We start from the raw sequence: 21,575 nt of genomic DNA on the forward strand, positions 1-21,575 counted from the left end.
AAATGTTATAAAATTAAACAATGTTTAACGCAATGCAACTCTGTTCCCCTCCCCTGTAGAGACTTTACTCCGTAGGGGCTAGCAACTTCCAGCGTCACTCGTTCTCGTGTCTTTCAAGGTTCGTTCTCTTCTCTTCCAACGGAACATCAGGTAAGCACACGTTTTGACGCGTCTCCCAAATTTATCCTCGCAAATCGAAGTATTCTTTGTCAATCCATTAGTAACAATGTCTTCAAAGCATAGAAATACTCATTCTTCGTTTAATTAAGCTATTTTAGGATAATAACGATGAGAAGGTGATGGGTTTTTTTGTAGAGAAAAGTGTCCAGTGCAACTGTCAATTGGGCCGGTTTCAATCGACATGTGGGGCTTGGTCGCCATTGCGGGGCGATTTTCGTTTTCGTACTTTTCAGTTCTAATCTAGGGACAAGTTAACATTCATTACATTGAATTAATAGTTTCATGGTTTCATTCTAGACATTTTGTAGGATTTCAGTATTTCTTCATGCTGTGGCGCCTCCACTTATTTACCGGGGTGTAGTCCCAATTGGGCAATGGCTAAATCTTTCATACATTTTCACTAATTCTTTTGAATAATTTGCCCTTGAAAATCATTTAACATTAATCTTTTTAGTTCAAGGTCGTGGGGGCGAATTTCAGTTGGGGTTAATAAACTGGTGGTTACTGGGTGTGGGGTTAGTTGCCCTCAAGTGGTTTTACTTTACTGAGGTGTGGTCATTCGATATAAATAGGGTGAATTTTGTAGGGATCTTTCATTCTCTTTTACCTTGTAGGTCGGTTGAGTTCAGCTCGTCTTCAAGAAATTTAAAGTTCTTTCTTTGTTGCAGCTGTTTCAGTTTGTTCAACCGATCCTAAACTCCAATCACAATGGGCAAGGAAAAGACTCACATCAACATCGTCGTCATCGGTCACGTAGACTCTGGCAAGTCGACCACCACCGGTCACTTGATCTACAAATGTGGTGGTATCGACAAACGTACCATCGAAAAGTTCGAGAAGGAGGCCCAAGAGGTAATGTACAGCAGTTATAATGATTGAGTTTCCAAAATGAATATTGGTAATTTTTGCAGATGGGCAAAGGCTCCTTCAAGTATGCCTGGGTCTTGGACAAACTTAAGGCTGAACGCGAGCGTGGTATTACCATCGATATTGCCTTGTGGAAGTTCGAAACCGCCAAATTCTACGTCACCATCATTGATGCCCCTGGCCATCGCGATTTTATCAAGAACATGATTACTGGAACCTCCCAGGTATATCTGGATATTCATTTGGCTTCAAGTTCAGGTCTAACTTATTTTTGCCCTTTAAGGCTGACTGCGCCGTGTTGATCGTTGCTGGTGGTGTCGGTGAATTTGAAGCCGGTATCTCCAAGAACGGACAGACCCGCGAGCACGCCTTGTTGGCTTACACTTTGGGTGTCAAGCAATTGATCGTTGGTATCAACAAGATGGACTCCACCGAGCCACCCTTCAGTGAGGCCCGCTACGAGGAAATCAAGAAGGAAGTCAGCAGCTACATCAAGAAGATTGGTTACAACCCAGTTGCTGTCCCCTTCGTCCCTATTTCCGGTTTCCATGGAGACAACATGATTGAGGCTTCCTCCAACCTCCCTTGGTACAAGGGATGGGCTGTTGAGCGCAAGGAAGGAAAGGCTGACGGTACGAACAATCACTTTTGTTTTCTTGTTAGCTCTAGAAGTTAACCCTTTGTTTGTAGGTAAGACTCTGCTCGAAGCTTTGGATGCTATCCTCCCACCTTCTCGCCCTACCGACAAGGCTCTCCGTCTACCCCTCCAAGATGTCTACAAGATCGGTGGTATTGGTACAGTGCCCGTCGGCCGAGTTGAGACCGGTGTCATCAAGCCTGGTATGGTCGTTACTTTCGCCCCTTGCCAACTGACCACTGAAGTTAAGTCCGTCGAGATGCACCACGAAGCCCTCGAAGAGGCCGTCCCTGGTAATTATTTTTATCATGTGATCGATGATGGCAGTTGAATAAAATAAATTTGTAACTAGGTGACAACGTTGGTTTCAACGTCAAGAACGTCTCCGTCAAGGAGTTGCGCCGTGGTTTCGTCGCCGGTGACTCCAAGAACAACCCACCCAAGGGTGCCGCCGACTTCTTCGCCCAAGTCATCGTGTTGAACCACCCTGGCCAGATCGGTAACGGTTACACCCCCGTGTTGGATTGCCACACCGCCCACATTGCTTGCAAATTCGCCGAGATCAAGGAAAAGTGCGATCGTCGTACTGGCAAAACCACTGAAGAGAACCCCAAATTCATCAAGTCTGGTGACGCAGCCATGATCACCTTGGTACCCAGCAAGCCCTTGTGCGTTGAGTCTTTCTCTGACTTCCCTCCTTTGGGTCGTTTTGCCGTACGTGACATGCGTCAAACCGTCGCTGTCGGTGTCATCAAGTCCGTTAACTTCAAGGTATTTTATTTTTAGATTGCGTTGACTGGTTTCCAGTGTTTCTAACTTTCATTTCCTTAACAGGATTTGGGCGCTGGTGGTAAGGTTACCAAGGCTGCCGAGAAGGCTGGCAAGAAGAAGTGAATGGAGGCTACTATTCCATCCAACCGACAAGAGTGTCATGTACCGGGTCCGAAGCATCTACAGTTTGAAATTCTTCATTTAGTTTCCGTAAAAAAATTCTTCAATCGGCATAGAAAAGAATTCAGGAGAAAAGCAAGCGTTTGGTTGAAGCAACTTGTTTTCAACTTTGTTATGTAGGACTAGACTATCTGTCTACAGTATGTCTTTGCTTGTATCCTGTTGAATTTGTGTCGAATTTTCTTCCTTTAACACGAAATTTTAGCGCGTTTCCTGCTATTGGAGTGGGTAATCCTGGAGAAGAATAATGATATCTTGGTTTGATTAATTGAAAAACAGCGCCCTCGTGTATTTTCTGAGTGCATTTTACTTTTATTAGTCATCTTGTACATTATTGAGGTGGCTTTATTGGTAAATTGTTAACTTTCCACTTGGTTTATTCGAATCGTTTTTACTTACTCCCTGTATGTGTAAGGGCTTTGGTATATGCACCTCAATCAAGCTCCAATACAAGATAATTTGGACTGACTTGTGTTTCTGTTTAATCGTTTTAATAATTTTATTTAACTTCACGTATAATCAAAAATTATTTAAAAGTTTTCTGTCTCAGATAAATGGTCATAATTAAATTCTTTGATTCCAAGCCTGGCAAATAACCAAATTAAAAATGTCCACTTGGCTGTCATGAACACCCTAAGATGAAAATTTGTTAGTAAGTCTTCATACAACATTTGTAACACAACTAACCAGACTGAAGTAACAATAGCACTGTTGTCAACTGGAACCATGGCTGCAAAAGAATTAATTGGTAAGATGGTTGTGTTCATTTACTGTTTAACTTACGGATTTTGTAGTATGCTGCATAGAAAAGGTACCAAACAAAGGCTGCCATACTGATATCAGTCACTAAAAATGCCAGCAACTATAACACAACAAGAATTCAAGAAAGAACAACAGCTTATGTGACACCATTGATTACCTGAATGCTTCTTAAATGTAAAACCGAGTACCAACTCCTTATAGTTTTCTTGTGAATCAAAATTGCCAAATGTAGGGCAGCAGCAGCGAACACACCTAGAACAAAGACCACGGTACAAAAAGGGCATGAGATGTAATTTATGTTTATAACATACCTGATGCAAGAGCCCAACCAGCTGCTTGTGCATTATGAAAATTGTGATAAAAAACAAAGGCAGTGGAAATGCCAATGAATATTCCAAGTGAGGACTGAACGATTCGCCAAATTGAGCAACAACGATCTCTATTTTGACAGCAACCCATGTTTTGTTGGGAGCCTACTGCTCTACACAGCAACAAAACGAAAGCTTTTGTTAAGAAATTTTTGGGGAACGTCAAACCAAAATTCTTCGTTGTCACTGCATCGCTCAACTAAAAATGTTTTATTCGCTGCTAAGCACGTGTCCTTCGGTTGTTTACGAACGGGGGAGTTTTTTTTTTATCGACTCTGTTGTCAGCCTGGTTGTTTACGTTTTCTACAGGCTCATGTGGTGATGTGGGGAATGCTGCTCAGTTTTCGAGTCTCTCAACGTGGTTTCGATTCCCTTAACAGCCACCGTCCACATCTACCGTTGTCGTTGTCTACCTTTACAGACACTTTTTCGAGGGTGATTGGTAAATTAAATATGCAAAATATTCCGATACTTTTATAGAATCATAAACATAAATATCTCCATGCAAAGAATAAGACATATCGAGTTCTTCGGCAATAACGAATATTAACATTCTTGTTGAAAGATAAGGATATTGGTTGATCTGGCAAACAAAAACGCCCCTCGTTTTACATAATCCGTCTCCATATTACGAATTCCATTTATTTCATGACTCGCCACAAATGTTACACGTGTATCTGAAATTGAAAGCTATTACATTAAGTTTTAGCTAGATTTTTATGATGTTTAATGTCCATTTAATATGGAGGGTCTTCGTTTCAACTGAGAGGCACTATTTCTTCGGTTTTTAAAAATCTTCGTGCATGTGTAATGGCGATTAAAATTCAAGCGTGGTGAACCCAGATCTACTCTATCTTCGTTTTAAAGTGTCATTTTACGAAGGAAATCTGTACAGAAAGAAACCTGCCAGAAATACGTCCAACATAGAACGGAAAGCATTCTACTTCTTATTGACGTAGCCCACGTTTCTTCGGCTATAGCTGCAGTGGCTTCATCATCAGGATCGCACATCGTTTCAGAGGTTTGTACGAGCGTTTTGTGACCTGGGCTCGACCAAATGGTTAAATAAAAATTCGGTTAACTAGGAATTTAAGTATCCTTGAGTATTTGTACACATTTAAAAAGTAGGTCACATCATATTATACCAGTTTAAAAGCTTATTTGGGTTCTCCTACAGTCCTACATGTTGCTGTCAAAGCTTTCTTCTTTGCCAATTTTGATCTATGTTTTCTTTTTCCAGAGAAATGAACACTTACCATACCATAGAAGGGTTCCTTCTGGATGGAGACTCCATACGATCGAAATCGAAACTCTCGGGTGAAAAGCGACAAAGCCAACTTCCATTCTGGCGGTGTACGTTGAAAAATTTAAGTGGTGGACTGGCCACCCTCAGGCCTGCAGCGAAAATCAGTTTGATAAAACACATCATTGTTTATATCCGTTGTGTCCTTCCCTTGGTTCGGTGTAGATTCATGACGATGAAAAAATAGCTAACAGAACTCGCCATCCGGCCAACAATGGCGTAAGTATATCCGGTAATGTCCGTGCAAATTCCTCGCCATTCAATCTAACGATTCCCATTTTCCTCGCTACTTAGATTATCGTCTTCTCGTTGGATGCAAAAATAAGATCACTTCCTATTACGATGGCCATTGGTTCGAACTCGGGTCGTGCGAGTTTGATTCAACGTCCTTCCTCGACATCCGGAGAATTGTGAATTTTCTCGTGTACTGCTTAAAATTTGAGAACTTGGTGTTGCTGCGTGTGAACTTTCCTAACTACTACGAATGCAAGCCCTGTCTTGTAAGTAATCACCACTCATACAGCTTTTTGCCAAGTTGTTTTGGAGAAATTGTTTACATTCATATGAAGAACACCAATTATGGTCTCAGCAGGGAGCGAAACAAATGGCAGATGAAGCATTCGGTGAATCATAATTACGTTTAACCACAACCAAACCAAGGAATTTCCCCCCTTTTGGGAAAAAACAAACCCCCCCCCCCCCCCCTCCAACCCCCAAAAAAAAAAAAAAAAAAAAAAAAAAAAAAAAAAAAATTTTTTTTTTTTTTAAAATGTTTCGTACTGAAATTTTGCAAAACACACTTATAGTGTAGGGTTATTTTGTTCTTTTGTATTTTGTTTATCCAACCCTTTATTTCTAATTTATTCAGATGACAGTAATGCAGTAACGATTACCATACTTGTGCCATTCTATATTTCGGATAAAATTTTTTGGAATTGTGCTAAACTTGCCTGTAACGGTGTCCATTGCAGCAGACCAAAACTGCCGATCCACTACGGAGTAGCTCCTACAAATCAGAGTTGAATGGGTCACTCCCGGTCACTCCCCATTCCAAGGTGAAAAATTCGACTTTGATTTATCCGCCACGTCCTTTCTGAAAAATTGAATTGTTGCATGGTAAAACTATTTTCTGTCAATTTTTATTATTAAAAGTGTTTCTAATCTTAACTAATCTTACAAAAAAATTATTTGTATCCTTGTCCAGGTGGCACTTCATTCGCTTCATTGTTGCACAACTTCAAGCACGAATTTAGTTAGGTGGGCGCTCACCGTTTACTGGAACTAGGATCAGCGTTCGCCTCATCTCATGTACGGGTGCCTCTGTAAACGAGTACATATGCGCAAACTGATGTGGCGAATATCTGTCCAAAACGGAATTCCGGGGGAAAAGAGACGCACATGTTCAGGTAAAGCTGTGTGTGCCTTCCATTCAGTTCGTTTGACCCTCATCACATCATTGATAAAACATTTGCCAATTTCCAAAGCTGTGTGCACGCCTCAATCGCCCAATATGTTAATTTTGTTTGATTTTCAGTAGGTGTATGTCCATCTGAGTAAACAAGACTATTCTAATTTATCCAGGAGGTGTAAATGTACATCGAAAACGTGGCGTTTTTTGCGTTGTGCGATTTCCGGAGAGACGTGTATTAAATAGCTAGCCTGTTTAATCCTGACAGCACAACTCTTCTAGTCTATCCGTAGAATAGTAGCTCGTTGTACAACAATGAAGATTACATTAATTTTTTTAGCATTCTTTGTGCTGGCCTGTCATCTTGCGCAGAGTCAGCAAACAACGAAAAAGCCGAAACAACCGGTGAGACCATCAATTTGATCTATTTATCATATTACTTGACAACGTATTCTAATCATTTATCCTTATTTGCCATTTCAATCATTTCAATTGTCCTATAAAGCCAACCAAGAAAGGAAAACCAACTGTACGTCAAGAAACCAACCCGTCTTGCGAACAAGGAAAGACTCTAAAGTTCGTACCTTCTGGTGGTAAGACTAAAACCTAAACCATTTTTAAAAGAACTCTTAAGAATTTTTATCCTAACCTGTACAGACAAAACTTTATTGGCCAATCCCGAGAGAGGTTACTATCATTTCCATCGTATTACATTTCCCAAGCGCAAACCAATCAGCCAAGGGGAAATAAAAAAATGGGCCAAGGAGGGCATCACTCTAGCTTTGATGATTTTCGACATTGAGCAATTCGTGAAGAAGGACTTTACCGATGACGACTTGAAGAAAATGGCCCTCGATTTCAAAACACTGCGGGAGGCTGGTATGAAGGGCATTGTGCGATTCAGCTATAATTATACGGATATAGAAGGCAATCCCGACGATCACAAATTCCCCCAGACGACCGATGCAGAAAAACCTCAACTTTTGAAGCACATTAAGCAGCTGGAAAAAGTTTTCAAGGTATGTATGAAGAGTTGATTAAAAATCTTAAACTAGCCCACAAGTTGGTAAATATTCTTTTTACAAAAGAACAACGTTGATGTCATAACTGTCGTCCAACTTGGATTTATTGGACACTGGGGCGAATGGTATTATTCGCAAAATTATGCAACAAAAGTGGGTAATGAAGGTTGGAAGGCGATTGGGCAACAGCAGAAAGATCGCGAAGATATAGTTAAAGCTATGATGAAGGCTGTCCCCAAAAATCGGATGCTTCAGATTCGCTATCCAGCAGCAAAACAGGTAAGAGATGTTCATTATACCTTAATGTTTGTAAGCCCATAATTAAACGGTTCCTTCAATTTCCACTAGAAAATATACGGCAAGGCTAACTCGAAACCAGAGGATGATAGATCTACTGAACGTTCGCGTCTGGGTATCCATAATGACTGTTTCTTAGCCCGCGAAGAAGATCAAGGTACATTCGCAGATAAATCGGAGAGAACGTGGTTGAAAGTAGAAGGTCTCAGCGTTATGGTGGGTGGGGAATCTTGCGAAAAAAATTCCAAAACCGGATGCTCCGAGGCAAACAAACAAATAGGGGAACAGCGATTCACTTACTTGAACACTGATTACAACAAAGAGGTAGGAAAACCGCCCAAACGTCCAATCAGGAAAAAATAATCAAATTTGGTTTGTATCCTTCAAAATTCAGGTAATCAAGGATTGGAAAGACAATAAATGCTATAACAAGATCGGTAACAAAATGGGTTATCGCTTCGAATTCGTTGAAGGGAAATTACAATCGACAGTGAAGAAGGGAGGCAGTTTCTGCGCCTCTCTCAAAATTAAAAATTCAGGTGTAGCACCGCTTTACAATGCTCGCCCTGTTGAGGTTGGATATTTTTATTTTTCAAACTATTTGACAGTTTCTATTGCTATTGTCGTGACGATTTTGGTAAATAAGAATTTGTTTCATGTTATAAAGGTCATTCTGAGAAAAGGAAACAAGAAATCTGCTCCTATTCGTCAATCAAAGATTGATCCCCGTAAGTTTGCACCTGGCAAAGTGATGCCAGTTAATTTGAACGTCCAGGTCCCATCCGATCTTGCCCCGGGTCAATATGACGTCATTTTGAATTTGCCTGATGAAAAATTAAAGGATCCAAAGTACAGTATCCTCTTTGCTAATGGTGAGAAAGTCCAAGACGAAAATGAACGCTTTAATGTAATTGGTCAAATAACCATCCAGTAGGGTACTGTATACATAACCCCACTGTGTATGGGTTCTTCTTTAAATCTTTATGTTAATCATGAAATGGTTGTGAAGGTGAAACGGTATTGCAGTTAGAAATATAGCTCAGCTTTCAAGCAAATTCGACATGTGTGGGATTGTTGGTTTTTTTTAAATAATTACCTGAAATAATACATCATTAATGATCAGTCGCAGAAACAGCTCATGCAGTCAACGGCGAAAAGTTACCCTGCCTCTGCCCTTCCTCCATTTTTTTTTCTACGCGCCATTTTCCCACTTCTGGCGGGAATGCTCCGAACTATGCTAGTCCCATACGGCAGTTAGAAAACATTCATCAGGGAATTGCCACGCGCGGGACGTTACATTGTCTCACATGCTGCATGCATCTTCTCTTTGTCTCCGTATTCAGCCAAAATCAGATCTATCATTGGATTCAATATGCCAATCCCTTTTTTGTTGGGTTCCGTACCAACGAATTTAAAAAGTATTCAAGAATACCTTGATGTTGCTGCTGATTATGAAACAACCGATGTATCTGTTAGCTATTGGAGTATGAACTTTCAAAAGCATGGTCTATCATCTCAAATGTTTATATTATTTTCTTTCACAGGTCGCGTATATGCTCTTCAGAAAGGATTTAGTCAATTAAAAGATAGAGAAGACTTGGAATTTTTGCTTGATCTAATGGAATGGCTTGGGGGAAAGAAAGAAGAACTGAAGTCCCTCAAGGTACAAGTTCCACTAACAAAATATAATGATGCCAATGACATGATACCTTATTAATTGATGGAGGGTAAACTGTAATTCTGTCCTTAAATCATTGTGGTTTCAGACAGTATGTGACCTAGTTGAGGCCCAACTTCATGTTGAAAATGTTGCTCATAATCTTTTAACCTGGGCTGAAAGTGGATTCCAGTTATTCCCCATTAATCAGTTTAACAAGTGAGATGAATATTAGATTTCCTATCACATGTTTAAAAGAAACTTATGCAATGATAGGATTGTTGTTGGGGCATTCTTCAGTGCTAAAATATTGCTGGATGTGTGCTCAATATTTGGCGAGCTAAACAATGAAATGGCCAAAAAGAAAAAAAAAAACTGCTTTTAAATAAATTTGTTGTCTCAATTTAACAATTATGTCTGCATATTGTAGAGTATGTCAAGTTTTTACCATGTTGTCAAAGTGATCTAACAGTGAAATTTCCATAGAGGATCCACATCTCATACAATTTTCAAAAATGATGTCCAACGAAATGTACCACGTACCTTTCAAGTACTCTATAGAGAGAGTTTTAGTATTTTAAATATTCTTTTAAATTTCTTTGTTTATTTTTTGTTGTTGAAAAATTGCAACTCCTACCGGTAACAAATTTATTTAATTTTTATATTTAATATTCTTTAGCACCATTTCTGTGTGGAATCTATAAGATAATGCATAAGATAATCATGCCTGTCCCAATTTTTATTCTAGATGATGCCTAACATATTGACAACATTGAAGCACAAATCCGACCCTCATCCTGTTATTTCAGGAAATAGTGAGTAAAATTCTATAACTTGGAGGTATGCATTAATGAGAAATTACAAAAGAAATTAATTTCACAGATGACCTGAGTTTCGATGCAAAAAAGATATACGACCGAATCTTTCTATTAAACTTGAGGAATAAACCGTCATCCATGAAGCAACCCTTAGGATTGCTTACTCAAGAAGTTGTGCGTGGTGGACAGAGTGAAGTATTACTTGCATTAGCTCTTTTTCAATTCAATGCGAGAGAAACGTAAACTGGCGATTCCATTACACTAAATGTTTATTTATATCAAAGGAGGACATTTCTAAAAAAGGGATTGATCCAAAATTATCTGTGTCCCCTAAACTGAGGCCGGCAAAGGTTCGTATTATTATTATTTTTTTATTTATTTATTTTTTTTTTTTTGCTTCATCTCTGGAATTGTAACTATTTTTGTTAACAATGTATAAAACGTATTTTCCATTCCTGGCTAAATGTCTTACAGACACCCAAAATGAGAGACCTTGGCTTCGATTCGTTAAGTATACGTGAACAGTCAGAAAATGATACTCGTAAACCGCAGAATAACGTGAATTCAAAAATGCAAAGAGAAAATCGGTTTACGAATGTACCTGATAGTCAAGTCAATGCAAGAATTCAACCATTTCAACAGCTTATCGAATATATCTAACTTATTGGTTTCCAGGTTGCCTTGAAGAAGTTCACCGAGCTGCTGAATGAACTGAATCCATCAACGTGGAAAAAGCTGTTACCAACGATCAAAGGTTTCAGAATGAACTATGAAAAACGGTTGTTGGAAATCACGGACTTAATTTATGACAAGGTATTGCGTGGATTGACAGAACAATATTGAGGGGAAATCTCTAACAAAAAAAATTCTAGGCTATTGAGGAACCGAATTTGTTGCCCGTTTATGCAAAACTGTGTCGAGTCTTGTGGTACCGAAAAGTACCTTGTGCCTCAAATCCAAGCGGTACTACAAATTTTCGCGCCTTTATGCTGGCCCGTGTCCTGAAAGAATTTGAAAAGGCTAACACAAATACCGCCGGAGCCAAAACCGAAAAGGAGGAAGTCAAAAGCGCAGAAACGGTACAACATAATTCTGTCGACGATCCCCAAGAAAATCATAGAATTAACACTGTTTTCAAGGAGACGGAAAAATTGGAAATTACTCTTGGAGAAAAAAATGGAAGCAAACATACATTTGCCAACATCAAGTAAAGAATTTTTATTAATAGAGGATTGTTCATTTCCTTGATATATATAATTGTTCCAGATTTATGGCAGAATTGTTCAAAGTGAAATTAGTTGCTGTTCATGTTATCCATGACTGTATAGTTTGGTTACTGGACCAAAATGAAGACGAGAGCGCGCTCGAATGCCTCTGTTCAGTCCTGGTTACCATCGGTAAGGAACTGGAAACCCCTAATGAAAGACCAACCGCGAATCCGGTACTTATAAACATAGAAATCGCTATATTATTACGTTACACTAGTTCACTTACGAGTTCACTCTGAAATGAATTATTATTATTTTTTTTTATCCTTCGCGATACAGAAATATTTAGAGGATATATCTTCTTATTACCGCGCTTTGGAAGCCATCTTGAACTTCACCGAAATGTCAAACCGTGTACGTGCCTTGATTCGAGAGGTCATTGATATGCGCAATAGCGGATGGCTGTCTCGTCATGATAACAGTTTTGTCAAAATCGAGCAAGATCCCAGTGAATGTGAAGAGCAGGACTTAAAGAATGATCGTCAATTCAAAAATTCTTCCAAAGTGCCTTGATGATTTTTCTCGTAAGGATGAAGTGAAAATGCGGTGACCATCGTTAAGTCAAATAAGCTAAACTACTTTACGTTTTTATTTAGGCATTGTTGATAATGCGTTCCAGAATGGTGAAGGAACTGAACGGGCCAAGCTGGAGATCGAACACATACCTGAAGTACTCGCTAAATTTTCCAGCTTATTTAGAGATTGACTAACTAAACAATTTTCTTACAGACACCGAAAGTTGATCAAAAACCGGCCGCTTCAGCCGAAGCTGGTGAAAAAGTTTGCCCTTTGGTACAAGAAGCCGCTACCTCATCAGGCATCGAAATCGTTCTTGACGAAGGAGAAACTCGAGGCGGTGAGTCTAGTGTTGGCCATAAGCGAGAAAATGGCACTGCAAGGCTGGAAAATGAGAAAACATACGATGATGTCGGTTATGTCGGTGATGTTTCATGTGAAAGTCCAACTGAGAAATCGAGCTGCAACGCTTTTCAACAAAGCCTGAAGCAGTACTTGCGAGAGGAAAATCAGTCGACTACCGATGAAGTTTGCATTTGGATTCAGGTATCGTTGTTATTTAGGTTAGCTATTTCCACGGCTATCCAAACCGAGGCTTGTTGATCTATTTTTTTTGTATTTATTTTTTTTTATTAGAAAGAATATGTTGGTGAAGTTGATGCTACTTTCATTCGTGCATTGATGACCTGCATTATAGAAAATTCCATCGAAGGCAACTTGTTTTGATCCTACTTAGTTTCAATTACGCGTGTGTTATCACGATAAACTGTTTGCATGTAGGAAGCGGAATGGAGAGTAAATTGAACCACGCTGTTTTTAAGCAACGGGTGGAGGTATTGCGTCGTTACGTTGGCAAAGTTAATGACCGTGAACTTCAAGTACTTACCGTAGTCCAGACATTACTCAACAAATGTCAACACCCTGAAGGTGCTGGAGTTTTTTGTGTTACATTACATTAGAAAATGAGGTAACAACTTTTTTTTTTTTTAAATTCAGGTTTAATTCGTAGTATCTTTGAGACGCTCTGTAATGGTGAAGTAATCTCTGAGGCATCCGTTCAGTCTTGGGTGTTTGAAGCTAATCCTAGCTTACTGGAAGAGAATCTTGATAGCTTGGGGATGAAGTTGCTGGTTTGGTTCAATGAGTTGGTCATAGAGACTGAACAGACTCATAACTGAAAAAAACAAAAACATTGCGAAGTGATGGAATGCATGTTTTTCGTTTTTAAATGCTAAAGAAACCGAGTGAAGTTGCCCTTGTATCTTTTTGTTTTGTTTGGATAATATTTTTGCAACTTCTGTCTCGCATGGTCCCTTCCCCGTTTAACCTACCCTGTCCGTTCGTTCTTACTGTTCACGTTTTCAAAGATTAACACAAATAATAGTTGTCGAAATCGAATATATTTTTGTTGAAAGAAATATAGGTGATCAACTGCAAGACTACGTTGAACAAACTAACGGTGGCTAAATCGTTTTATTTGATACCGCTGCCTTTCTAGCGCTACAGCAAGTCAACCATTGAATTTTTGGAACTACAAGGACTTGAAAAATGGACGAAGTTCATCGGCTTCTTTCCTTCATTTCCTCTTTCGTGCGCCAGCCGGCGGCGGGTTCCTTATCGTGTTTATTCAGTTCATCGTAGACTTCGTCGTTTTCCTTGAAGTCGTTTGGTCGTCGAGGCATGATGTGAACGTGCACGTGCTATGCTCATTGGTAGATCAGGTTCAAAGGAAATGAAACAAGACACGTTAGAAAGGTAATTGAAAACTTAAATTCTAGTTTTTTCTAACTTGAATGCTTTGTCCAGCATCAGGTCCGTCTTGCACGGCGATCATGGACGAAGAAACCCCGTGGAAGAGTTCCATGCCACGTTGAACGTGTTGTGCAGTTAAAAATAAATCTGCTAGTTCTTCCGGCTGCATGTCGAGGATACGTTTAGTTGACTTTAATGGCATCACCAGTACGTCTGAATTTAAATTGAAAAAGGTATGTTAGTCAAAAGAAATAATTCGATGAAAAATAATGTCTTCACGTCCTGGAACGACACATTTTGGTTTGACGAATGCTACAGAATAGTTGCTTTGGTAGAAGATGGCCCATCCTTGAATATTTGCTTGACCGAACGTGAATGTAGCATCGTCTTCCGGTAGGGGCAAGGCAGGTGATTTTGGTAAACACTGCCCAAAGTTTCATCAACAATAATGTGATTATTTCAAACGATTTTCCATTTAATTTTTTTAAAAACAGAATTAAAAGGAAAACTCACAATGACGTCCTCGTTTTTGCCGATCAAATGCGCCTTTCTTGCAGTAGCATAATCGGGTACGATCGCTCGTTCAAGACGATGCCCTGCATGGACGACAGCCTTGCCTTGAAGTGCCAGGTCATGACCATCTTGTAAAATCAAAGCAAATAATGTTAGTTTTATTGCAATCTTTTTTCCTTCTTCTTTCTTCAGGAGGCAGCTATTTCAAACATTATGACAGAACTATTTACAAGAATTTGGAAATAAATTTTTACCTCCGTCGCGTGGGCCCCATCGTCCGATGACAGGGTTGGAGCATAGTAGAAGAACAACCACTGAAAAGAAGGCTGAGACTGTCAATTGAGGACCGTGAGACATTTTTTTTTCTTTCTTTAGTTCGCTGTGTCTAACTCAAAATCTAGATTAAGAAGTGATTATTTAACAGTAACTAAAACCAATAGAAAGGGCGTAATTTACCAGTATTGATGGATCGTCGTTTGATCGAACTTTTAGCAGTTCTTGATGAGCAAAGGCACACAAGTTTGATTGGCTTCTTGTTGCTGGCTCTTATATACCCCGTGAATCCACCGAGTTACCTCTGGGTGTCACGTGGCTCCAATGCCCCAAAACACATAATGCTTGTGATCAAAGATAGCCGATTATATTCTTTTAAATTAGATTTTGCAGTGGGGAAAACCGTTCGCTGTACACCCCGTCCAGGTTTTTATTTTTGGGAAAAACCCGAGATCGTGTTTTTTTTTTTTTTTTTTTTTCAACTGGAGATTCTTTAGGGAAATCCATGCCAGCACATGTATGGAAGGGAGAATAATTCGTTTTCTTTTTCACGAATGAAAGTTGGTTGTTAAGCGGATTTATCAGGTCAATATTCATGAAGTTAGATTCTATTTAACATAAAACAAACCAACTGAGTTTGTTCAATATTAATGCAAAAGTTATCGTTCGAGTTGAAAAAAAAAAAACCTAAAATTTTACGCTTTTCAGCTGAAGGTTCACTAAGGCTAGGGAAATTGCACACCGCTACGTGTTTGGAAGTGAAAGCAGAGCTTCACGAAACTCGTCTTCACATTTTGGGAATTTTCGTCTGAGGTGTATAGTATTTCAAGTAGTTGTAAAGAAAAAAAGGAAATCTTCCCAGATGATCGATACTTTCTTGTTTATTCTTGTCGAATACTTTCTTCCCTTTCGCAATCTTGCGTTGGCTTATTTTTATATGAAAAACGAGGGGTTGTATATTGACGATCTGGCCATTGTAAATTTTGGGGGTCCCTTAACCAAATTATAATTTATTTTTCTTGTAAAATATCTTAAAAGCTTTTAATGTTTTTGTTTTGTCACGGGATAAAATTCCCTGTGACAAAATTATAAAGGTAATTTCTTTTTGTGGATTAAGCTGCGTTTGAATTTTAACCTATTAAGCGTAGGCTGCAGATTGTATAATTGTCAAAATATGTGTAGCCTTGTATTGATACTTAAATGGTCAGATTCTTGTTGCCTCAACCCAGCTGATCCAGCAAGGGTTAAAATGCAAGTACATTAAAATGTTAATTCATGGCAGTGAAACGGTGAGTCCGCTGAAATTTGAAACTTGTTTTTTTCTATTGTTTTGGCTTTTCATGCATGATAATTATCTATATGATTGTTTAATTTCCTTTTTTTTTGTATTGCAGTTTATCAAAATTCAATAAAATGGTTATCATTCCACTTCAAGAGGTGCATAGCAAAAATATTTGCCGACATGCATAGGGCCATGCCACTTAAACAGATGGTCTTGTGAAGAGGAAAAACAAGGCAAAGACGATCAACAACTCGGTTAGTTAACAAAAATTAATTCATTTTCATTCGGTTAGTGGAATTATTATTGTTAAAGCTAGTTTGATTTTATTTAAATGGACAAGCACTTGCCGTACTAATCTTAGTTTGTGATAAAACTGCACGAGAGATGTCGTCTTTTTTATACAGAACGCCTCCTATACTAGATATTTCCGTTTTTGATATTGTACGAGTGTACACTGGTAGGTTGGAAAAAGGCAAGCTGAAATTTGAACATGATAAAGAGAAGTAGGGAAATCTTTTTCCATAGAGGAAATGAATATGCGGCAAGTGCTGGGTAAAAGAAGGCCGGAAATTTGACTGGGGACTGGGGAAAAAAATATTCCATATTAACAAAATGTTAAAAAGAAAAAACGCCTGCATGACCTCTTCGTTTTCTAACAGGTCCAGCTTTACAATTTTCGTAAAAGGGCAGCGAATCCTCAACAGTTTGTTTCTTCGTGTGGAAGCTGTGTGTAAAAGGTACTCAAATAATTTTTTTCTTTTTTGCTGAATGTTTTCATTAATCGGTTAACTGATCTAGAAGGCTGATCACTGATGTTTGATCGGCAGCCAACGTCATTAAGAGAGGGCAAGCCGGAAGAGCCTATATTTCGCTTCCTGCCCCATTACCGGAATCTGATCTTTTATCCTCGATCGCTACATCCATTCTTTTTTTTTGTGACATTTCTCATCGTTCCTGACGGGGGAAAAAGGAGACAAACGGAAATTAGCAGTCACCCACGGAGTAGCTTGAACCCGCAGTAAAATATCCTGCCGGAGCAAAGCAGTTTTCTCCAGCATTCTTTAACATACCGGAGAGCCTTTTCTACAACCTTTGCTGCATCTTAGACTCTAACGAAAATGGCCATATGTAAAAAGAGGTAAAGTTTTTGTTTTGCACTTTCTTAAATCGTTCGGCATATGTCTCTTACCGAAAACTTGTTCTGCTCTCAGGTGTAACTATTAATCAGGAATTAATGGCCGTGGCAAAGCGGCCATATCGCACACAAGAAAATTGATTTGGAAATAAATCTTCAAAATCGATGTCGAAGTTCTAGGAGTAAACAGTCCAGAAATACTGATTTATTCGGTCCACTGGACCCTGGAACAATACAACAAATCACGGTGGGATTAAAATCGTTTTCCCCATTTGAATAGAACCTCCGTCCTAGAAGGTGTTAGTAAAAGTGTCAAGATATATTACCACCTAAGGGAAATTAGTTTATCACCTCCTGAAAATTAATTGTTGGCCTGGAATTGACGAGAGCTGCATTGGAAGTATTACCCTTTCTATTAAAAGGTTTTTTTTTATTCTTGTCTGTCGCAAATCGACTCTGATTATTCGCAACTGAATATGGAACTATCTTTTCTAGCAAACTGGAAGTTGTTTAAAGTTAGAATCGTAAAGGAACTGCAACTGTGTACCAAACTGTAAGTCATTGAACATTTTATAGTTTCTCCTCGTCTAGGCCAAACTTTGCAAGCTATCTAGGTAATTGAAAGTCAACGCTCAATTTCCTGGAATCGAGTCGACCCAATAGTCGCAACTCTTTGGTTCTTTCCGTGTTCGTGGGTTTCTTCAAATGTTTCGCATGTCGATCGGAAAGTGTTGGGATCGAAACTCATTTAATGGCCGGAAAGGCATTTGGTCATTGAAACCCTCAAACGCAGCGCGATCAAGTGTTTAACTTTTCGTATAATCAACCATTCATACATTTTTATTCTTAATTTACTAGAGGCAGCAAACCGTAACCAGGCGTGATGCACGTAGGCTGAATCGAGAAGGTGTTCATTTGAAGACAGTGGGGCGTACTGTAACTGCTCAGTCATCACACGAAATCCGTTGGACGGAAGTTAAGAAACTATTTTTCGAAAACGTCTGGATTTGGCAAGCCTCTTAAGTATTTTTTTTTTTTTAGAACCAACGGATCTAGATGAAAATAAATCATCCGCTCTATCGAGGCAAGAAAAAATGTTTGGCGTGTAATATTCCGTAATTATTCCGTTACCTCTTTAGTTACAGTTATCTCCCCATTTTGTAAAGTTTCTCTACGTAACATTGGTTTTGATCCCTCAGGCTTTAAAAATCGATACGACGATTGTTTTAATTCGGCATTTCCGTTGGGCGGAGGGAGGCCCAACGGCCAAGACTAAAATTTAAACAAATAAGAAAAACATTTACTGATCTCAATGACGAAGCTGTAGCAGTGTTTAACAGAAATGTATAGTAAGTATTATTTTTAAAGTTCATTAATGCAATTTCATTATTGACACAACTCACAGGTTTGACAATGAGTGAACTCGCATTATCGACCCCTACTATAACTTCCCACACGTCTACCGCGAATTATTTTCTTGCCTGAAGGACGGCTCGTATGATTGATTCTAAAGTTTGATCACAAATTCGTTCGTGCGTCTAGAATAGTAGTAACGAAACGAATCAAGTTGAGACATCTCTTGGCGTGCAAGGACGTTATCAGCGTTTCCCAAATTTCCTTCCGGATCTGTTGGGCAACACGAAAGACGGTGGGAAAACCGTGCTCTCGCATCGTGCACGTCTTGTGTGTGACGTGTGTGCAAGTTTGTGCGTGCAATCGCATCTGATGCGACGTGAAACGGAATCCTAAAAATACGGACGTCGACAGCCGGCCGGCCGGAAGAATCCACTGTAATCTACTAAAAATGCTATACATCCATTAGCGTCTAACCAAGTTATCTATTTTTATTTTTAGGCCAGATTCCATCTGCGGAATCGAGCGGAATTAACCCACTATCTACACAAGGATGTTATCTGAATCATTCTTTTCTCTCTTCAATCGATAACGGAGAACGGAGGAGTTAAGGAGTCTATCCAGGACGAAATCTATTTATCTCTCTGTGTCGTATAAAATTGCCGTCCAGGGCAATAGCGGTCTATCGTCTTGCAATCAAGTTTGTTGTGTCCCCAAACTGATTGGATACACAACACGGGTAAGTCGAAGGGATGCCGAAAGAAAGAACTTGTGCGATATAGCGTTTTCTTTTCTTTTTTCAAGTGGAGTACACGAACCCTACAAGCTGACAATGGAACACAGGCCTCAAAGCTGATTGTAAGATTCACCATCCCTTATAACATTTCCGCCTCGAGAGATGATCGAGTTCTACGAGAAGTATCAATTGCACTAACGTTTACTGACTAGTACAAAATAACTCACAGACACGCAATCTTGTGTGGCGATATGCAAAGAGCTGAGCTGTTGAGCGGCTTGCTCTTTCTCCATTGTACGGCGGGGTTTCCCCTGTAACGCACGTTCGTGCTATTCTATTGGATATACCAAAAAGAAAAAAGAGAGTGAACGTCGATAGGGGAAAGTTTGTCCGGAGGGAGATGGCAAAGATTATCCGCGTGACCAACTAAAGAGAAGACAAAGCTCCGGCTTTATTACTATAACGTGAGTAAAACTGCTGCTTGCTGAGTTTCGATCAATATTTTCATGTGTCCTCCTTGAAACAGGTGAAGTGAAAGAGTAACTCGACGACATACAAGATCCGGGAGAGAGAGAGAGAAAAAAAAAGGGGATTACAAGTACATGTCATGTGTAAGTACTTGTAAATTCTTTTAAGTTTTTTTCCTCAATCATTTTCCCAATATCTTGATTTTGGCATTTCGTAGAATAGTTTCAGGATAAGTTTTGGAGATAGAGAAGAAAAAAAAACAATAACTTGTATGTCAACGGACGACAGTCGGTTTATTGGATGAAACAGAATCTCATTGATTCGAAACGTCAACACAAGAAAAGGAGGGTAAAAAATCCCAACTTGACGTCAGATCAAACAATGGGGAAAAACGCGAGTCAAAGGCTAAGTGAATCAAGAGACAAGAACTATTGTACCGTGCTACACAGGAGCACAAAATTAATCATCCGAGAAGGACCCATTGCAATAACAATTCCAGAAAGACGAGGAAATTATTTTGAATCCTTTATATTTTGCAGCAGACGACATGAATTAATGATTCAACTTTAAAAACATCGTCTGAATGATGAAAGACTTTCATTTTCTTTCATGTTTGTATTCCTGTAGAGTTAACGATGTCGTGTAAAATAGCAAAAGAGAATTAAAGTCGAAAATAAATGTGTGTGGCCATTAGGCAATCAAGAAGCGTGTTCACCATGTCGGACTTGCCGTAGGTGCATGCTACTTGAGCTGTCACTCTTTTGCACGCTCTCAAGTCTCCCCTATTAAGTGTGTATACGGATTCTAAACACATCCACCGTTGGACCCGACCTGCGTTTTTTGTTTTTTTTTGTTCTACAAAAAAAGAAGCCATTTCTTTTTCATTTACTTTTTTTGTCCCTCGGAAAGTCGAAAATCGTTAACACAACTCTTAAGGGAAAAAGAAGGATGTAAGGTGATTTCGCTATACTCAAACGAAGGGTGACTAGCGATAAAAGAGAAATTTTCACTTGGAAAAAAAAAATTGTGGAAATGATTCCAGATGTTCTTTTTATTAGCCTATTACCAGTGGTTTTCTCAAATGAGATTCGATAGCTTACAGTGTGTTTTACGTATATGTTAAGGGTTTATTAGGGCGGGTGGGGTAAAAGGAAATCGGATCGATAATCGGGGGTTTAAGTGCTATTTATCTGATGGGATTTTATTATTTTTCTGTTGTCGTCTGTGATGAGGCTATAAAGCCAAGATGATTCACTTACACACGCTTCAGCTCTAGAATAAAGAATTTTTGGTGAATCAGCGCGTGTGTGTGGGGAAGGATCAACATCCGGGATTTCTTCACTGATTTCCGTGCCCTCCCCTCTCTTCCACTGAAAGACGCAATGATGACGCGGGCGACAATTCATTTTGACCACTTTGTCATGAGACAACATATTGATTTTATCGATTCAATATTTCTCATACGGCAACGTTTGCTTTGACATTATTGTAATATTATTAACCAACATGAAACAAGACAAATGGACACAAAGTGGAAAATAATTGTCAATAAAATTTTTAGTTTTTTCTGCTGAGAACTTCAAGGACGACTTGTGGTGTGTAATGCCATATGTACATATGCAGACGATGAAACGTTTGTCACGGATGATGGACCAGGGCCAGGTGGTAGTACAAGCACTGTGGTACAAGGAACCTGCTGATGAAATGAGACCCATAAAAGAATTTGGGAAAAAACATGAGTCACCATTATGTGGCGGCCCCTATCGTTTTGCATAAAATTTTTCTTTTCTACACCCATTCAGCTCTGACTGAGCTGCTTTGCAAAGACACATCGATCGAAAAAATACCCGGACCCTCCTATTACGCGAACAACGGATATAGAACACGACAATAAAGCATTTCCATGTTTCTAATCAATATGGATTTCCCTCTTTCACGTACTTTTCACATCGTTGTTGGTATTCAGACGGATCTCTAAGTTGGTTATTTTTATTTCATTTTTTTTCCCT

At 39.2% G+C, this 21,575-nt stretch overlaps 5 protein-coding genes and 1 long non-coding RNA gene across 7 annotated transcripts; 4 read left to right on the forward strand and 2 right to left on the reverse strand.

Annotated features, from left to right (window-relative positions):
- The first annotated feature begins 3 nt into the window (after window positions 1-3).
- On the forward strand, window positions 4-3,103 carry LOC116933863 (elongation factor 1-alpha). Of its 2 annotated transcripts, XM_045175140.1 has the most exons (7): window positions 4-150; window positions 849-1,032; window positions 1,092-1,271; window positions 1,331-1,679; window positions 1,738-1,977; window positions 2,037-2,455; window positions 2,519-3,103. In XM_045175140.1, exons 2-7 carry the CDS (start codon window positions 889-891, stop codon window positions 2,576-2,578), a joined length of 1,392 nt encoding a protein of 463 aa, XP_045031075.1. In that variant the 5' UTR covers window positions 4-150; window positions 849-888; the 3' UTR covers window positions 2,579-3,103. The 2 variants fall into 2 exon arrangements, with proteins under 2 accessions (XP_045031075.1, XP_045031080.1); XM_045175145.1 differs by lacking the exon at window positions 4-150 and having other exon boundaries at window positions 827-1,032.
- Window positions 2,814-4,110, reverse strand: LOC116920700 (heme transporter hrg-1). Its single transcript, XM_032926796.2, has 5 exons — window positions 3,709-4,110; window positions 3,555-3,649; window positions 3,419-3,497; window positions 3,323-3,365; window positions 2,814-3,268 (listed from the first exon to the last, which is right to left on the reverse strand). Exons 1-5 carry the CDS (start codon window positions 3,854-3,856, stop codon window positions 3,166-3,168), a joined length of 468 nt encoding a protein of 155 aa, XP_032782687.2. The 5' UTR covers window positions 3,857-4,110; the 3' UTR covers window positions 2,814-3,165.
- Window positions 4,111-6,720: 2,610 nt separating this feature from the next.
- On the forward strand, window positions 6,721-8,850 carry LOC116919152. Its single transcript, XM_045175122.1, has 7 exons — window positions 6,721-6,881; window positions 6,982-7,069; window positions 7,134-7,495; window positions 7,565-7,777; window positions 7,847-8,119; window positions 8,190-8,369; window positions 8,463-8,850. Exons 1-7 carry the CDS (start codon window positions 6,792-6,794, stop codon window positions 8,727-8,729), a joined length of 1,473 nt encoding a protein of 490 aa, XP_045031057.1. The 5' UTR covers window positions 6,721-6,791; the 3' UTR covers window positions 8,730-8,850.
- Window positions 8,851-9,000: 150 nt separating this feature from the next.
- Window positions 9,001-12,334, forward strand: LOC116918624 (eukaryotic translation initiation factor 4 gamma 3). Its single transcript, XM_045179422.1, has 14 exons — window positions 9,001-9,279; window positions 9,340-9,458; window positions 9,562-9,671; window positions 9,729-9,829; window positions 9,885-9,892; window positions 10,201-10,267; window positions 10,335-10,465; window positions 10,555-10,620; window positions 10,946-11,083; window positions 11,143-11,477; window positions 11,537-11,711; window positions 11,818-12,062; window positions 12,135-12,208; window positions 12,268-12,334. Exons 1-12 carry the CDS (start codon window positions 9,168-9,170, stop codon window positions 12,049-12,051), a joined length of 1,596 nt encoding a protein of 531 aa, XP_045035357.1. The 5' UTR covers window positions 9,001-9,167; the 3' UTR covers window positions 12,052-12,062; window positions 12,135-12,208; window positions 12,268-12,334.
- A 1,174-nt stretch (window positions 12,335-13,508) lies between these two features.
- LOC116920188 (bis(5'-adenosyl)-triphosphatase) lies at window positions 13,509-14,925 on the reverse strand. The gene is given in 7 exon segments (XM_032926314.2): window positions 13,509-13,627; window positions 13,629-13,754; window positions 13,844-14,019; window positions 14,086-14,230; window positions 14,320-14,447; window positions 14,574-14,716; window positions 14,776-14,925. Coding segments are annotated over 6 exon segments (720 nt in total). The 5' UTR covers window positions 14,677-14,716; window positions 14,776-14,925; the 3' UTR covers window positions 13,509-13,585.
- Window positions 14,926-18,135: 3,210 nt separating this feature from the next.
- Window positions 18,136-20,271, forward strand: LOC116934061. Its single transcript, XR_006648313.1, has 6 exons — window positions 18,136-18,358; window positions 18,415-18,799; window positions 18,864-19,101; window positions 19,167-19,562; window positions 19,625-19,709; window positions 19,784-20,271. It is a non-coding gene; the product is annotated as an uncharacterized LOC116934061 (long non-coding RNA).
- The last annotated feature ends 1,304 nt before the right edge of the window (window positions 20,272-21,575 follow it).

The sequence above is a fragment of the Daphnia magna genome, linkage group LG1 (genome assembly GCF_020631705.1).
Source record: "Daphnia magna isolate NIES linkage group LG1, ASM2063170v1.1, whole genome shotgun sequence".
Lineage (NCBI taxonomy): Eukaryota > Metazoa > Arthropoda > Branchiopoda > Diplostraca > Daphniidae > Daphnia > Daphnia magna.

Coding starts and splice junctions, on each gene's coding strand:
- LOC116933863 (XM_045175140.1), top strand. CDS start 889: ATGGGCAAGGAAAAGACTCACATCAACATCGTCGTCATCGGTCACGTA. Junction 1,272..1,330: donor TGATTACTGGAACCTCCCAG/GTATATCTGGAT, acceptor TTGCCCTTTAAG/GCTGACTGCGCCGTGTTGAT. Junction 2,456..2,518: donor TCAAGTCCGTTAACTTCAAG/GTATTTTATTTT, acceptor TTTCCTTAACAG/GATTTGGGCGCTGGTGGTAA.
- LOC116920700 (XM_032926796.2), bottom strand. CDS start 3,856: ATGGGTTGCTGTCAAAATAGAGATCGTTGTTGCTCAATTTGGCGAATC. Junction 3,498..3,554: donor TACATTTAAGAAGCATTCAG/GTAATCAATGGT, acceptor GTTGTGTTATAG/TTGCTGGCATTTTTAGTGAC. Junction 3,269..3,322: donor GCTATTGTTACTTCAGTCTG/GTTAGTTGTGTT, acceptor TTTTCATCTTAG/GGTGTTCATGACAGCCAAGT.
- LOC116919152 (XM_045175122.1), top strand. CDS start 6,792: ATGAAGATTACATTAATTTTTTTAGCATTCTTTGTGCTGGCCTGTCAT. Junction 6,882..6,981: donor CGAAAAAGCCGAAACAACCG/GTGAGACCATCA, acceptor TGTCCTATAAAG/CCAACCAAGAAAGGAAAACC. Junction 7,496..7,564: donor AGCTGGAAAAAGTTTTCAAG/GTATGTATGAAG, acceptor TTTTTACAAAAG/AACAACGTTGATGTCATAAC.
- LOC116918624 (XM_045179422.1), top strand. CDS start 9,168: ATGCCAATCCCTTTTTTGTTGGGTTCCGTACCAACGAATTTAAAAAGT. Junction 9,459..9,561: donor AAGAACTGAAGTCCCTCAAG/GTACAAGTTCCA, acceptor TTGTGGTTTCAG/ACAGTATGTGACCTAGTTGA. Junction 10,268..10,334: donor TCCTGTTATTTCAGGAAATA/GTGAGTAAAATT, acceptor TTAATTTCACAG/ATGACCTGAGTTTCGATGCA.